This window comes from Anabrus simplex, chromosome 1 (assembly GCF_040414725.1).
Source record: "Anabrus simplex isolate iqAnaSimp1 chromosome 1, ASM4041472v1, whole genome shotgun sequence".
Classification (NCBI taxonomy): Eukaryota; Metazoa; Arthropoda; class Insecta; order Orthoptera; family Tettigoniidae; genus Anabrus; species Anabrus simplex.
Genome location: NC_090265.1, coordinates 776,311,346 through 776,329,032, shown reverse-complemented (window position 1 = coordinate 776,329,032; position 17,687 = coordinate 776,311,346). Strand labels below are relative to the sequence as shown.

Genomic DNA, 17,687 nt, shown 5'->3' with positions numbered 1-17,687 from the left:
CCAAATACTCTTTCCATCTCTTCATTACCTCCTCATCTTCTATTAACAGACTTCCTTCCGTATCTTTTATTACACTGGATTTCATTTTAGCCTTGAATTGTGTTCTTTTTACTTGATTGTATGCTCTGTCAACATTTCCGATTTTCATATCATGTTCTATGCTTTTACAAATGCCATTCATCCATCTTTCTTTCAGCTCTCGGCACTTCTGTGTAACCAAGTTTTTTAGTTTCTTATAGTTTATCATTCCTTCTGGGGTATTTTTCCGGTGTTATTTGTTTCTTTCCTGAATGAGATTTAGTATTTCTTCAGTCATCCAGTTATTCCTGGGTTCAAGCGTCTTTTTTCCTAGCACTCCATCTGCTGCCGTTGTAAGTGAGGCTTTGACAGCATCCCAATCTGTTTCGTTGCAGTTGTAGTACATGATCGTATCTGTCTTTTCTTCGAATGATACTTGTGTTAATGGATCATTTAACTTTTCTAGATTCCATTTCTTGCTTCTTGGTTTCCTAAACTTCTTCAGCCTAATATGACATTTTGCTAATACTGGGACATGGTCGCTGTCGATGTCTAAGCCAGGATAGCTATGGCATGAAGTTACCTGATTTCTATACCTTCTCTTAACTAGAATGTAGTCAATTTGGTATCTGTTATTATCTCCGAAATCCTTCCATGTGTAACGTCTTCTATTAGGCATGTCAAATACAGTGTTCATTATGATCATGTCCTGTTCTTCACAGAAGTCCATCATACGTTCTCCTCTATCATTTGTTCGTCCTAGACCGAATCTGTCAGCAACTTTTCTAGTAATATTGCTGCCAACCACAGCATTGAAGTCTCCCATTATGATGATGTTATCTTTGTCTTTGTTTAGTTTAATTATATCCTCTATTTTATTATACATTTCCTCAATTTCATCGTCGTCATGTCCAGTAGTAGGAAAGTATACCTGTATTATTACCATATCTGCTGGTTTGGCAGGTATTTTCACCATCATTATTCTATCATCGACATGATATGTGTTTGGCACGTTGTTTGCCCACTTCTTTCCTAATATTACAGCTACTCCATATTGTCCACCATTTTCATTTCCACTGTACACAATTCTGAATGGGTCACTGTGGAAATCACCTTTGCCAGGCCATCTAGTTTCACATAATCCCATGATATCTATTTTGTTTTCATCCATAATTCGTTTGAGTTCTTCTAGTCTTCCTGTTTTTAGCATTGTTCTTGTATTCCATGTCCCTATTTTAATCCCTTCTCCAAACTTCTGAAGTTTTCGCTTGCTGACGACCTGGGATACCTCAGTTACTTCCCTGCCGGATCTTGGTGTCCGAGTACCATGATCAGTAGTATCTAAGTTATAATTCGTACTATCCATGGTTGCTATACTAGGAAAAATAATGTGGTGGTTTCCCGTTGCCTTCCACATCGCAGTTTTACTGCCATTCAAGTCTTCTTGACCACGCCAGTAAATATTCAGCGACAGTCCAGTAGACACCTTAGTCGTGCACTGTGCTGATACTGATAGCGCTGCTTCCACTACCAGGGAGAGAGACTCCTCCGCCTTTCCAGCTGTTGGGACATATCCTCATCCACCCTTCAAGCCGTTGGTCCTCTTCGCCTGTAACCCTATGTAGGGGCACTATAACAGGGTGCTACCATCCGGAGCCAGATGGACCCTGGTTTTTTAACGAGGTTTATACCCCTCCTGCTCCTCCTTCCTCATCACTTGCGGGCTTGCAACCGGCATGGAGGATATTGTTTGTAAATCCCTTAATTTACTGGGGGTTTATAAGAAACCGAAACCGTGATTTTAACTCCTACAAAATATGCACAATCAAACTTAATGGAAATCTACCTGCCTTAATGGAAATCCATTTCTAAAACTTTTTCTCATGTGCATCATTTCGATACGAGGATATTAATAAGGGAGATATCATTAACGGATCGTTTTCTAATCTAAGTTTGAGCGGACTTGGCCTAAAAACGGGTCCGTGTAAAGCGCATTTCTTATAACTGCAAAACTAATGGAAAAATGTTAACCAAAAAACATATTTACCATCGCCCTGTCCAAAGGTAGCTTTTAAGGTCCATTGCGTTTCAAATACCCGGAGAAGACTGAGGGATTTATAGGAAAACGAAACAGAGATTTCACTCTCCCACAAAATACACCAGACCAACCTGGATGGGAATCAACCAAAATTGATTGAAAACCATTTCTAAAACTATTTTCTCATGCGCACTTTTTCGGTTGAATGATTAATAAAGGAGATGTCATTAACGGAGAGGTTTGCATGCTATGTCCAGTGGGCTAGCCCAAGAGGTGTTGTCCGTGGAGCAGATTCCTTATGTACATAAATAAAATCGTAACTACCGTGGGTTTGTAGCTTTATTATTTTGGCGAAATTTTTATTCAGTTATCCGTTTCAGGTGTAATAATGACCATCTGCATATTTTTTTTAGCTTTGGTGTCTGTTTGTTTGCTCGTCTGTTTGTCTGTTTATCTGTCTGAGTTCTTATAACATTAAACCTACTAGATATATTTCTATCAAATTTCATATTTAAAATCCACCTGTCCTTGGGTAGGTTTTGCGGCAAATATTGTTTGTAAATCCCTGAATTAATTGGAGGTTTCACAAACAAACTTAATGAAAATCTACCTGCCTTAATGGAAATCCTTTTCTAAAACTGTTTCCTCACGTGCACTTTTTCGAAAGGATGATTAATAAAGACGATATCATTAACGGAGAGTTTTACAGGTCAATTTCAGTGGACATAGCCCAAAAGGTGTTGTACGTAGAGCAGATTCCTTATCTATATAAATAAAATCGTAACTACCGTGTGTTTGTACCTCTACTGTTTTGGAGAAATTTTCATTCAGTTATCTGTTTCAGTTGTAATAATGACCATCTGCATATTATTTTTAGCTTTGGTGTCTGTTTTTCTGTTTGCCTTCCTGTCTGTTGGTCTGAATTCTTATAACTTGAAAACTCCTGGATATATTTCTACCAAACGTCATATGTATAATCCATCCGTTTTTAAGTAGAATTTAGGGCCAATATTATATGTATATCCCTGAAATGACTGGGAATTTATACGAAACCGAATCCGTGAATTTGCACTCCCACAAAATATTCACAAGCAGACTTAATGGAAACCTACTTGCCTTAATTGAAATCAATTTCAAAACTTTCTCTTATGTGCATCATTTCGATACGAGGATTAATAAGGGAGATGTCATTAACGGACTGTTTTTCAATGTAACTTCGAACGGACTTTTTTTAGCTGTTTTTTGATTTGCCTGTTCGTCCGTCTCTTGAGTTCTTATAACTGGGAAACTGCTCTATATATTTTTACCAAACATTATATCTGTCCTTGGGTAGGTATTAGGATCAATATTATTTCTAAATCTCGGATTGCTTTGGGGGTTTATTGGAAGTCGAAACAGTGATTTTACCTCCCACAATACATACATGACAAACCTTAATGGAAAACTACCAGCCTTAATGAAAATCAATTCCTAAACAGATTTTTCTCATGTACACCTTTTCGATAGGAGGATAACAAGGGATTAATCATTAAGGGACTGTTTTACAGGCTGTCATTTCAAGTTAGCTTAAATGGTATAACTAAAGAGCCAGTTTACTATTTTCGATAGAACAGATAACAAGAGAGGTTATCGTCAGCGATTGGTTTCATGAGTCTTCCGCGACAGTACCCCTCCCGGTTTCAGATGAACAGCAATATGTAACAGGGAAATAAAGAGAATTCCGCACAACTTCGGACCAGGAACTGCAATGTTCAATGAACTCTGTGATCTACCCCATTCTGTCTCCACTTTGTTCAGCTTTATCGTACTTCGCGTTACTGCCATGAGCTTTCGTACAAGCATATCAGTTTAACATGCTGTATTAAACGTCTGAATACAGGCTTCTAACTTTGCATACATTCATTAAGGAATCATGAAATCGATTACCAATTCCCATCCAAAGAACGGGTAGGCTACATGTGCTAGTGTTATCTATTTCGACAGTTTTCTGGACATGTGATTTAATCTAGTCTGTGTTCTGGGATTTTTAATGCGTGATAATATGGGTGAATTTTGTGTCCTTTTACATTATGTAAAATTGGTTTTGGTGATGTTTGTACCAATATTTACATTTAAAATGTGCACCCTTTTTGCGCCTTTTTCGACTACATTTAAGCACCTTTCTTGCACATTTCAACCAAGATTTTGCGCCTAAATTCCTTGCTCTAGGAATTATTTTGTTTGCATATAGGTAAGAGACTCGGTTTTGCTCGTTGGCGGCGGAGACCTCAAACCCCCAATTGCTCTTCTTCAGAAATGGTAATTTTTCAGATTACTGTGGCCAAAAGGAACGTCATTCCGCGCAACACCAGATGGCCATTTTAATGGCCTATATGTTTGGTTCTGTAACAATTCCTCGTATACAGGCGATTTATCGCATACATAGAAGTAAACGTTTCCATCTGGGGCAAAATTCGTACGTTTTTCACAAGATGAGAACGAATTTTCATTAAGTAATGGACAGCTACAGTCTTGAAACCTAGGAGGCGTATCGTGGATCAAACTACCCACATTTTGGTTCTTCGACGTTTAGTCGTATCTCCGCCGGTTACACTTAAGATTGGTTTAGAAACGTAGATTATGCCTAAGTTTCAGGACAGTTTACACATAATCCTTTCGTTTTTCCATACTCACACGGCAGCTAGAATCATGCAATTTGACTCATATATGACCCACGAACGTGCCAATGAGCCTGCTGAATTTCATGATTCTATCAGTCTTATAAGTGTGCCAAACAGTAAAAGAAATGATGGAAAATGTACAAAATTGACTTAAAATCAAATAATGAAGGGCATAAGGGATCGAGATACGACTACAAGTCATAGGGCCATGTTGGATCCCGAATATGTCGTCCGTATTGCGATACCACTTATAGTTTATCCGCAAAATATCTCGAAACGATGGTCTGCACCGTCACGAAAACTTGCCTCCACATTTCACTATTTCTCGGAGGTATAAAGTCCACACTGGAACTTTTTGGAATTTCTCCGTCGGTTGCAGGCCAATCACTATAATTTTGTCAACTTTCAATTTTCTAGCGTACATGGAGTTTTGCAGCAACTATTTTGTTTTTCTTTTTTGTAGGGGGAGGAGGGGGCTAAAAAATTAAAATATGAACTTTTTGAAATTATTTTTCCTTAGGCTAAATACTAATAGCTATTAGTCTGCAGAATTTGAAGTTTCTAGCTCATCTGGTGTTGGTTAAACAATAATGTCAGTGAGTGAGTCGGTTAACCTTCTGGCTTTATATAATAGAGATTCAGTTATTTTCTATATCATGGATTTTGCAGTTAAGACTATCTGTTGATCATGTATTTCCATTCATTTTGACTCGGACAGGTGTTACGGTGACGTGGGATGATATAGGGCTAGGAATGGATGGGAGCCGCAGTGACCTTTAAGAAGGTACATCCCAATCTATTGACTGGTGTAAAAATGGGGAGAAATTGGAAAATCATGTTGAGTGCTGCTAGCTATGGGGTTCGAACTCATCACTTCCAGAGTCCAAGCTCACAGGTACACTGTGGACCAAACAACGACCTAGCCCAGTAAATGTTCTGTAACGACAATGTATGTATTGCACCTGTCACTGAGACACTTGCACACAGTAACACTGGATGACATGTACCACATCAAGTGCTTGAGGGATGTCTAGCACAGTTAAAGCTGACGTCTAAAAAATATGGCCAATCACTGCGATGGATAGCTTAGAGCACATTCTTTCTTAGCTTAGAAACAAACACATGGTCTTTTTACTCCAACAGAATGAACTCAATTACAGAGGGAAAGTGATGAAACGCTAATGCAGATTATCGTAAGGTTCAGTGATCGAAGAAAATTAAGTTTTATTTGTTCGGTGACATTACAAAGAGTCATTCACTAAAATTATTTCATTTTTGTTTTCTTCGATCAGTAATCACTTGCATTATTAGTTGTATTAACAGAAGTACAATATCAATACTTAACCAATATAATGCAAAACAGTCTTAATAAAAGCATTGCAGAATATGCAATCTAAAAATAAATATCAATTAAACAAAAGTAATGGTATATAAGAAAAGGGAAGGAAATAAATTAAAGGAAAACGAAAGATGCCGGAGATTAGAGGTTATAGAATTGGAAGTTGTTAATAAAATAGAAGTTGTTAATAAAATACCTAGGAATTATTTTCACATCCAATGGGAAGTGGAATAAGCAAATGAGACGTGCTAAAATGAAAGGGTTGGCCTCTTTATCCAGCACAAGGTGTTTATAGAGGAAGATGCCGAATACGGAATACAAGTTACGTAAATCTATTTTAGAAGTGCTAGTGATTTCAAGAGGATTGTATGGGGAAGAAATATGGGGCATTGAAGTAGAGAGAGAAAACTTAGATTTAATCAATAATAAATTCTTCAAAATAATTATGGGGCTTCCAGAGTGTACGCCAAATTGTGGAGTTAGAAGACTATGCGATGATATAAGCATTCAAGCATACGTAGCAATTTTATAATTATTTTTGCCAGAATTCCTGTATAAAACTAAGTGTAGATATCCAGCCAGGCCTCTATAGTTTTTGGTATTAGATCTCTCTTCTTTCGTTTTGTATACTGGACATACAATTCCTCGAGCAAGAACTACAAATTGTTCTAACATCAAAGATGTTTTTGAATATTCTAGTTATTATTTTCAGCATCTGTTTATTTTTACCTAACTCGTTCCAAAATTGATAAGTGATTCCTCTGGTAAGAAATTGACAATGCAGTCAAAATGCTTGCCTTAGATATGCTATGGATTTACGGTATGACGCTCGAGTTTCTCCCTACTGTAGTTACGACTAAACGACAGGCGTAAACTACATTTAAATACTCTTGTGTACCAGGTACTTTCGGAAGATATCCCTGCATATCTCCCCAGCAATGATCGTCACCTTGGTTCTTTACATCTCCATGATACTCGCTCACTGTCCCTCCTAGAAATACCTGTCCTCCGAACAACCACATACCATCGATCATTGGTGGAATGTTCTTCCCAAAGACATCAAGGATGCTGCATGGAAAAGTATATTTAAAACCTCTTACCAGCAGTTCCTCGTTAAGTACTTCCACCAAGGTTCCTGTACGAGTGGAACGAGTGATTGTGTGTGAAAACGATGTTATGATGTTATGAGAATCATGAAATTTGGCCCTCATATGGCCATCGGTCGTGTCAATGTGGTGCCATATTTAATGACTCCATATTTCCTGCAAGTGTGTCAAACTATGAAGTATACGTGTAAAAAACACAAAATTTCCGCACCATCGAGAAATGTAGCCAAATCTTACGTATAAGAGATAGAGATACGACAAAGTTGTAGATCACTCCAAACTGAACTAAAACTGTGCCATCCGTTTTGTGATACCACGTACCCTTTCGCCATCAAATATCTCGAAAGGAAAGTCTGCACCGTCACTAAAATTGCGTCCATATTTCGACATTTTTGGGCGATAAAATGTTAAAAGAATTAAAATCTTGGACTTTTTTTTCCGTCGGTTACATTCTAAAAGCTATAATTTTGCCAAATTTACATTTTCTGGCTCGTCTGGCAGATCGTGCCACCATCTTGATTTGGAAAGGAGGGGTTAAATTTCTTGAAAGTTTTTAATCCCGCAAAACCTATATGTTATCGCTTTGGATAAATATATCCGATTCCGTTCATATGCTGTTTCCCAAATATAACCTTGCTCATGAAACGTTGAGAATTTTCGATACTTCTAGGGATCCTGAGGTCAACAGCTTCTCTGGTACCAAGTTGTAAGTTTCTGAGTTGCCTGGAAGTTACTCATTAATTCAGGTATATTTTCATTTTTATACCTTTACTAGCAGTTACCCTCGGCTTCGCTCGCGTGAATTTTGTGATTTTATAAAAGTAATCGTTTCTCGGCACTGTACTAAGTTATTATCTGAAAATACACAACGTATAAAAATTCACCGACAAATGGAGTTCCATTTACTCCAGAAACTCTTTGTAAACAACGTTTGTGACATTCCCTTTTGGAGCCAATATGACCATGCGATATTGTACTGTACATGTGAGAAACAGTCTTCTCTCAAGTCGAAAAAAAAGTTTATTTTTAAAGAAGATTCCAAATAACTATTTAGACGTCTGGAACAACTTCAGTTTTTGAGATATAAGTATCCCAATAAAACGAAAGAATTCAAACCCTTTATCAATCCTTCCCCCAACACACTCCCACCAAAGTGGATTTTCTGAAAACAAAAACACATGTTTCTTAATTTTTAAAGGATATTCCAAATACCAATTTTCACGTCTGTAACATATTCCAATTTTTTGACATAATAGTATCATAAAAAAGTTAAACTCATTTTTCACTTTTTCACCCCCGTTAAGTGCATTTTCCGAAAATAAAAAAAATAATGTCCCTGTATTTTTAAAGGACATTCCAAATACCAAGTAACATGTTAAATTTTTGACATATTCTGTAGATATACCACTGCTCACTTAAAATATTGACACATTTTTTCAGTTCTTTCAGCCAATGCGTGGATTTTCAGAAAACACGTGTTTCTTTACTTTGAAAGGAGATTCCGAATACAAATATTCATACCTGTAACATCTTCAGTTTTTGAGAGATAAGTATTCTCACAAAAAGAATTTATCTCATTTTTCGCACACATACACATCCGTTAAGTTCATTACAACCCTCTCCCCCCAGAAATATCTGTTTCAGTATTTTTAAAGGAGATTCCAAACACCAAATTTCACGGTTGTAACGTTCTGCGTTTGAGATAGAAGTATCCCATAAGAATAATTAATTTTAAGACCTCCTTTTACCTCCCCCTTAAGTGAATTTACCGAAAACAAAACATTCATGTTTCTTTATTTATAAATGAGACTCCAAACACCAATTATAAAGACTGTAACATGTTCAATTTTTGATATATATGTAACCCCATAATATGAATTCTACTTCTTTTTCAACGGCCCCCTCCCCCTCCCCCAAGTTAACTTTTTTCCAATTTTAATGTCTGCAACATCTTTAGTTTCTGAGATATGAGTTTTTTGATACAAGGAAACCAACTAATTTTTTAATTCATTCACTCCCCCACCACCACCACCATTAAGTAGATTTTCCGAAAACAAAAACATGTAACTCTTTATTTTCAAAGCAGACTCCAAATACGAATTTTCACATCTGTAACATCTTCAGGTTTTGAGATATCAGTATCCTAATAAAAATTCAACCAGCTTTTCAGTCCTTTTCACCCCCAATAAGTGCTTTCTTACGAAAACGAGAAATACGTGTTTCTTTATTTTTAAAAGAGATTAATAATACCAATTTTCACGTCAGTAACGTGTTACGTTTTTGTGATTTACTGTAATATGCTAATTTAAAAAATGCACAGTCTTCTTTCGTTCCTCTAAGTGGGTTTTCTGGTATTTTCCAAATACCATTTTCACGTCACTAACATATTATGTTTCTGAAATATACTCTAGATATATTCTTTCTTAAATTTCACCCACTTTTTCACTACGGTTCACGCCCACCTTAATGGGATTTTCCAAAAACAAAAAACACGTGCTTCTTTATATTTAAAGGAGATTCCAAATACCAATTTTCATGTTTTTAACGTCCTCAGTTTTTGAGATAAGTATCCTCATAAAAAGTATTCAACCCCTTTCTCACCCTTTTCACCCCCTAAGTGGGATTTTCTAAAAACAAAAAAAATGTCTCTTTATTTTTTTAAAGGAGATTCCGAATACCAATTTTTATGTCTGTAAACTTTTAAGTCCTTGAGATATGGATATTACTCATCTAAACCATTCACCCCCTCTTGAGCCCATTAGCGACTGAACGTCCAAAAATCCTCCCCTAAATTTCATTTATGTCCAGTAGTTTTCGCTCGGCGATGATGAATCAGTCAGTCAGGACATGTTATTTTATATATATAGATGTATAGATCGCTCCAAACCGACTTGCTTTTGTATATATACTGTACATGGCAGATTTAGACGGGACCGTTATATTCCGCCGTTATATCCAGTAGGTCGATAAAAGGTATTTTTATTAGGAGAGAAGTTCTGATGTATGTGAAATGTAAGCAGAAATTTTGGAACTAAAGCCATACAGCGGGTCCATACTGTAAGTAAACAAGTTGTAGAAATGTGCGAAAGTTTCTTAGATTTTCTCTAAATCGTGTTAAAGTACTCACATGTTGTCGGCTGCTAGAAGCTCGATGTTGTCACAGGACCTCACACGTCCCAACTGCTCGGTAATGCAGGTCCTCAGTTCCTTATCAGCAACATACTTTTGTCCTTACAATTCTTATCTTCTGTTTGAATAATTAAGTTGAGGGATTAATCTGAAATCAGAAATTGCTAGAAGAGGCAGGTTTCTCATTCAAATCTCGATTACAAGGCTCGTAATGAAATTAAAATATAGTGACTCATGCAAAAGAATGACTCGATCGTAGCTCGTGGGAGGAATTACCCCTGTGGGTGGTATAATACACCCACACTATGCGCTGACTGTCATACAAGGTGACTAAAAGGGAATCACAAGGGAGAGAGATCAACGGGCACAGAGCTGGCTACGATATTGCACCATTATCTTCACATTCGTTCCTCTCTTGTTCGCTTCGCACGTGGACGGTATTACAGCGAGTTTCTCTCACCGGTTGGCCGGCAGACGCGTCCATCTTATCTGCTTCCCGTTGACTCATCAATTTCTGTTACACCGTGCAGCAGCAGCACGGGAATGCTCGCACTTCGCAGTTCAGGTCCGTGCTCAGAAAGTTTATCAAGTGTTGATCTGTCGCTCCAATTGTTCTCTAGTTGTGAAATGTTATTTCCCGGTATGCCTCCACATGTGTACACGGTAGAAGAAAGGATGTTTTTGTACGATAATTATGTGAAGACAGAGTTTTGCTGAGAATTTGTTACCGAGATCGATAGCTGCAGTCGCTTAAGTGCGGCCAGTATCCAGTAATCGGGAGATAGTGGGTTCCAGCCCCACTGTCGGCAGCCCTGAAGATAGTTTTCCGTGGTTTCCCATTTTCACACCAGGCAAATGCCGGAGCTGTACATTAATTAAGGCCACGGCTGCTTCCTTCAACTTCCTAGGTCTTTCCTATCCCATCGTCGCCATAAAGACATATCTGTGTCGGTGCGGCGTAAAACAAATAGCAAATAGAGAAGTTGTTATGTGATTTGTAACACAGTTTCCAGATGTACGGCTTCCACATAGAGAGACCGTGCGGAAACTCGTGAACAAATTGAGAGGAACTAGTTCCTTACTCGATCAGGAGTGAAGTATTAAAAAACGTATATTTAACCAAGAAAAATAAATGAAATCGCAGAAAGATTAGAACATATGAATATAAAATCCCTAAGATGACTTGGACAAGAAACCGGGGTTTCGAAGAGCTTAGCATGGCGGGCTACGAAAAAGTTGGAATGCCAGAAATGTGTGGACGCAGGAGGAGAATATTTCCAACATCTCCTGTCATAAAGTACGAGCTTATTTTATTCATTATTATTTTCTTAATTTTAATTGTTGTCCCATGTCATGAGTGAAGTACTGTACTTGTTGCTATGCCCTGGAGCACGGAGTAACGAGACAAAGGGAGGCAGAAAAGCTGGGCGCGCTAGCCGGCCAACCGATGAGAGAAACTCACTGTGCATTTGCGAGACCTACGGTGCCTTTCATTTTCACCCCTCTTTGTGGCCCAGCACTCCTTCTTTACATATATATACATATATCGATACCTTCATTTTCCAAAGTGTTGGATTGTCTTCGTTCCTTTGTTCTGATAGACGGTTAGGTTATTGACTAGGTTTGCTTACCCTTAAAATAATCAGCACTATCGCTTCCTGGGAGGAAATACTGAATGTATTATTATTGCTCTGTACTTCTGATTTTAATATAATGTTTCCATGAACTGATGTATCATCACTGCTGTGCCGAAACCTCGAATATGACAATACTCTTCCTATCCATTATTCTCCTTAAGACTGGTCACGCCTTCCAGCCACATATGGATATGCAGTCCATCACAACAATTTTCTTTCAGTTAATTTTCCCGTGCGCGTGTGTGTGTAAAGGAAAATTAACCTTAGTGTACCGTATTCTAGAAATATACTCGTATGTTTGCAGGACAAATCTTGAGTATGCTGAATTTTGGCCAGTGGGTTAGGAGAAAAGGTGATAAAAGCAAAAAATTGCGTGTCAAAAACTAGGGCTCAATCCTAAACCTGTCCGAAATGTTGAGATCGAGTAGTGATTCGTCCGTCAGATGGAGATGCTAAGCCCCATACAGACCCCTTGGCGTGCTCTACAGTATGTGCCGACACAAGGTTTCACCCCTACCATACCTCAATCATCATGTCACATGAAGTATTATTTAATTATAGTGTGTGAATGTGTTGTAACTATTATTGTGCTACATTACGTGTAATGGAATATTTTGTAAATTTTGGAGGTATTATCAGTGACTGCGTCGTATTCATGTCCAGCTATGTGCAAGGATGTTTCTTAAATTCTTTTATTTTTGCGAATTTCATGTTAATTCCTTTGTGATTCCTTTTAATAGCTTATACTAGTCAAATGTCGTTATTAATGAACAAGTCTTTTGTTTTTCTCTTGTTTAAACGTACTTCCTTTTTATTATTCTTATATTAAAATTTTTCGTTTCGATATAATAATTTCTTGTAATATTTGGTTTTCATGGATTTTTGTTGTGCTTCTTTTGTTGTTGCTGTTGTCGTGTAATGTATATTTTATCTTTACTTCGTTGTCAGAAAACTGTATGAAAGCATTGCCAATGGGACATTGCCCAATCGGAAGGCATTTGTTATTAATAATATTATTAATAATTACCTTGTTGATTTGAACATAGGTTTTGAGTGGTTATTTCGACTGCCAAGACTAGTGATGTAATGCTGGCAAGGAGAATGAACTATGAAACATGAACAACTTTCATTTATCAACCTTCCTTCTAATTCCAGTCGGCTGCAGTCGCTTAAGTGCGGCCAGTATCCAGTATTCGGGTGATAGTGGGTTCGAACCCCACTGTCGGCAGCCCTGAAGATGGTTTTCCGTGGTATCCCATTTTCACACCAGGCACCTTAATTAAGGCCACGGCCGCTTCCTTCCCAGTCCTAGCCCTTTCCTGTCCCATCGTCGCCATAAGACCTATCTGTGTCGGTGCGACGTAGAGCCAATAGCAAAAAAAAATAAAAATTCCAGTCTATAATATCAGGTATAACATTCTATGCCATTTATTAAAATGCTGAAGTTGTAAGCAAGCCGAATGTGGCTTGGCTCTACAGGAGAAAAAGTGGGTGGACTCAGGGTATCTTATTCGTAAGTTGGAATTTGTGGCCATTTCATTTCAAAATTCTTGGCTGTATTCACTGTAATTCAAAATTTTGACCTTATTGAAAGGATTCTTACGAAACGAAACCACTTTCCCCTTTCCGAAAACCGCATGATAATAAAAATATTTCTCGGTCATGGCCATTCATCAGCGGCTGCTAATTTCAGACGGTAACCAACCATAAGAAATATCCTGCACGGTTGCTAGGTAACGTTGTCTGACCATCCATCCATACCATACTGTACATCACTTCCTACACAGTTGCTAAGTTACACTTCAGTCACATATTTTGTCGCGTAACGCCACACAAAGTTTCGGATCACCCCCAGTCATGTCAAAAAAAGCATTAATTTCGTGTATTCCCCAAAACGACAGTTGTGTTTCCTATGATGCCCTATCCCTTATCGCTTCAGGTTGACTTACACTATGTTCGAGACGAGTTTGTAATATGTCAATCAACCGATTTCTGCCTTCAGATCACAGCAGGCTACTGTGAATGGCAGATCACTTCGACATGTCTATAGCCAGAAGTTCACCAAGCCTCCTGTATATAGATATTAAACAGTATAATTTTCACGTGAGCTAGAGAATCTCGTATGGTAAAAGAGAATCATCTTGTACTATAATGGCAGACCTTTTGTTCTCACATTTATGCAATGTAAAGTTATATTTAACGAATTCTACAGATTCAAGAACGGTGTGATGAACCTCGTCTCATGTCACAAAACGAAAACGAGGAATAAGATTCACCCATCTAATACAAATCCTAGCTATCTGCTTCTCTAGAACACACTTTTACGGAGTGTTAAGCATTCCTCAGTGCTCCGAGCTACACAGAGGCCCAGGGCAATTTATGAGACAAAGACATACGCTTAGACGAGCTTCGCGTACAGCCCAGTGAACGGAGCTTCCCCTTTAAGGTCCTGCTTGCCAACATTTACTTTTCTCCCCCATTCCACTGTTGCTCCCTTCATTGAAATGTTTCTCTATTCCCTCAGCATTAGGTAGTATTTCAGTCTCTTCTCCCGGCCTCCTTGAGGTTTCTTTCTAACGACTTCAGATTAAATTGGGCAAGCTAGAATCATCACACAATGATCGTACTGTGAACTGCAAGAAAGGCTTTCAAGAAGCAGCAGTAGTTTCCTTCCTTCTTCAGTGGATCGAATAGGGATTTTTTCCCTTAATGGTCTGCCACTTCAATACCTCCAATCTAGGAGGGTTATGATTATAAAAATGCCGAGAAACGTCTATTTCTTCTCCTACTCCTCCTTTATACTTCAACTCACTTATGCCTACAATCGCCTGGTAACCTCGTTCTATCAAATTTTGCCACTCCGACCTGTTCTCTTGATTTCCAGCATAATCCTGTCCTGCGAAATATTCCTCATTCAGCTCCTCCTTCAAAGAAATACTTTGCTTCCCTTCATTCTCCTAGTATTTCCACATAAGTTCAGTTGACGTTTCTCGGCACTTGATGTTATTAGTATTATTATTATTATCACTTATTTTCCACAAACTGAAGGTACAATTGAGGGATGGTGAAAGGAGAAAGGTTATATCCCCACATACACGAACGTGCCTCCATCCCCACTTAAAATTACAATATTAAAATTTAAAATTATATTCTACATCTCTCTCTATATAAAAGTGGATGTTGGTATATTTGAGGTTAATAGACTCAAAAACTACCAGGCCGACTTCGATGAAAATTTCACGGTTTGTTCTTATTACTTCTGAGAGGGATTATGAAGTGGTTTGAACGAAATCCGCAGGGTAGTTTTTCTATGATGAGTAATTTTAGGTAATTTTATTGAACTGCAAAGCCGCACCAAGATTGGATCGACTTGATGAACAGGTTGTCGCTAGGTGACAGCAGCTTACGCTATATCATGATAGTCCGGTAATGAATACTGTATATAGGAGGATGGGAACACGTCGCCATGCTTTATTATTGGTAAGAGGTTCATTCTAATGCCTTTTATTTGGAAATAGCAATCCAACATGCCGTGATCGAGATGTACATTCATGTCACAGGACCAACTTTGATAGGTCTGCCAAGTTTGAAGAATGTAGCTCTGTATTCAAATGTGTAAAGTATTTAAGAAACTGTTAAAAATATAGAACATCAACAGTGGAATGAAATGAGTTATCACCCACTCCTAACGAAAAGAAACTGGGAGTTCCCAACGATCAAAAGCGAGTCTATGTAATCTACCACTATACAGTAGGTCTATAGTATATATGTAAATGTCATTGTGTGGGTATGCATGTATGTATGTATGTATGTATGTATTATATCTACTCCTAAGCCACTGGAATGATTTCAACCAAACTTGGTACACTTACCACTTAGTGTTAGGAGACAAACTGCGTGGCGATAAGACACCACAAGCACCCTTAAGGTCGGGGGACGAGGGGTTGAGGTATAAAAATAATCTAAAATGGAATCGAATCCGTACTTTTCGGGGTCGGTGAGATGAATAGTGACACTCCGGTTTTTAAAAAGTCCAAGTTACAGTAAGTTTTCGGGGTTACTGAGGTGAATAGTGACACTCCGGATATTTTATCCCTCACGTGTGGGGGGCGAGAGGTGTGAGATATAAAAGTGATCGAAAACAGTGTTGAATTCACAATCTTCGGCGTCGCTGGGGTGAATAGTGACACTCCGAATTACTAGTAAGTTTAATAAAAATATTGAATGAAATTTAACTAATTTTATTCTTGCAGTACTAGATCTAAATGAAATACTGTAATTGCTAGTAGCTTTGTTTACTTCTAATCGATAAATACTGATTTTTAAATTTAATTAAATTGTTGATATACAGTGTTAAATCAGAAAGTCATTAAGTCAGTAAAAGAAAATTACAGATTACAAAGTTACAAAACTAAACTTAATTTGAATTATTGTATTAACCCAATTTGTAATGTAATTGTGCAATGATCTCATAACATCATTTCCATACACCATCACTCGTTCCACTTGTACAGGTTCCTTGCTGGAAGCACTTAACGAGGAACTGCTGGTAAGATGTCTTTGGGGAGAGCGGTGGCAGTGAATGATCAATGGTATGATGGTATGTAGTTGTTCTGTGGATAGGTATTTCTAGGTGGGACACTGAGCGAGTATCATGGATATGTAAGGGGATGAAGTAGTTCCGTTGTAGTAGTTCGAAGTACTAGTTCCTTTTTAGAAGCTAGATTCTAGTGAATAGGTTTGCGTGATTCTTTTACCACTGGTTATGTGTGTCACACTTATCGAGCTAATGATACATTGTGAGAGATTTTAAGCGATGTTTGGGATAAAAGTGCTGTTATATACTTCTGTGTTGAAGGTAGTAGTGATGCGATACAACGAGGTTAATGATCGGGGAAGACGAACATGTTGTACGAGATGAGGCTCCAGTCTTTGTCGCCACAGCACGTCGTAACGGTACTGATATTTCTGACGCTGTGACGATAATATCACACTCAGGAAAGTGGCGCATATCACCTAACATTTGATGTCCCTGAAGCAGAGTGAAATATAATTTGTCGTTCAAAGTGCCGTGGAATATTTGTTTATTTCGTTTACAGTGTCGAGTATATGATATGGCAAAACGTAATGGAAAGTTACAGTGGTAGCGAAAATGAAAGCATAAGTTCAAGTAGAAATTTGCAGGATGAAGAAAACCATTCCCAGCTCTCATAATTATGTAATGAAACCGTTGGAATTCATGCTAGAACTTGTACTTAACTCACATGTTTGAAATAAACAATCTTTCGCTGGGGAATTATGGAACATTTATTCAACAATAATTTTCTTCCTTTAAATTACACAATTAACAATCAACATAACAGTAGTAGAACTCAACTGAGAAATGGTTTTGTACGATTCTCATGAAAACGCCAATATCTCTCTAAGTTCTTGATATTAGGCTATGCAACATTGTAATTAAGATGGCGAGGCCTCACAGAATACACCATTACCGGAAAAGTTGTGTTTCGCACATGCCTAAAGTAAGAACAAGAGCGTAACTTTAACTTGTTATTTCCCAGTGGCTTAGACTAGAGCCCTGCACGGATGTGGATATCCGCGAAGTTAGCGTCTTGGCGGATACAAACTGTATGGCAGTGCGGATAATTTTGCTGGTAATTTCTGAATACTGATGTTTAGTTATTTTCTCTTAGGTATACTCTTGTTTTTGCTTGTGGTTAGGCGACCTTGACAATGATATGGAAGAATAGTGATACATAA

General features: G+C 37.9%; 1 protein-coding gene across 1 annotated transcript in view; it reads right to left on the bottom strand.

Moving 5' to 3' along the window:
• The window catches only part of LOC136857509 (sodium-coupled monocarboxylate transporter 2), a 144,197-nt gene extending 133,774 nt beyond the window's left edge, over positions 1 to 10,423 (bottom strand). The window contains exon 1 of the mRNA XM_067136218.2: positions 10,289 to 10,423. Coding sequence (XP_066992319.2) covers positions 10,289 to 10,290 — 2 coding nt within the window. The 5' untranslated portion in view covers positions 10,291 to 10,423. The remainder of the gene's footprint in view (positions 1 to 10,288) is intronic.
• Between the last annotated feature and the right edge of the window lie 7,264 nt (positions 10,424 to 17,687).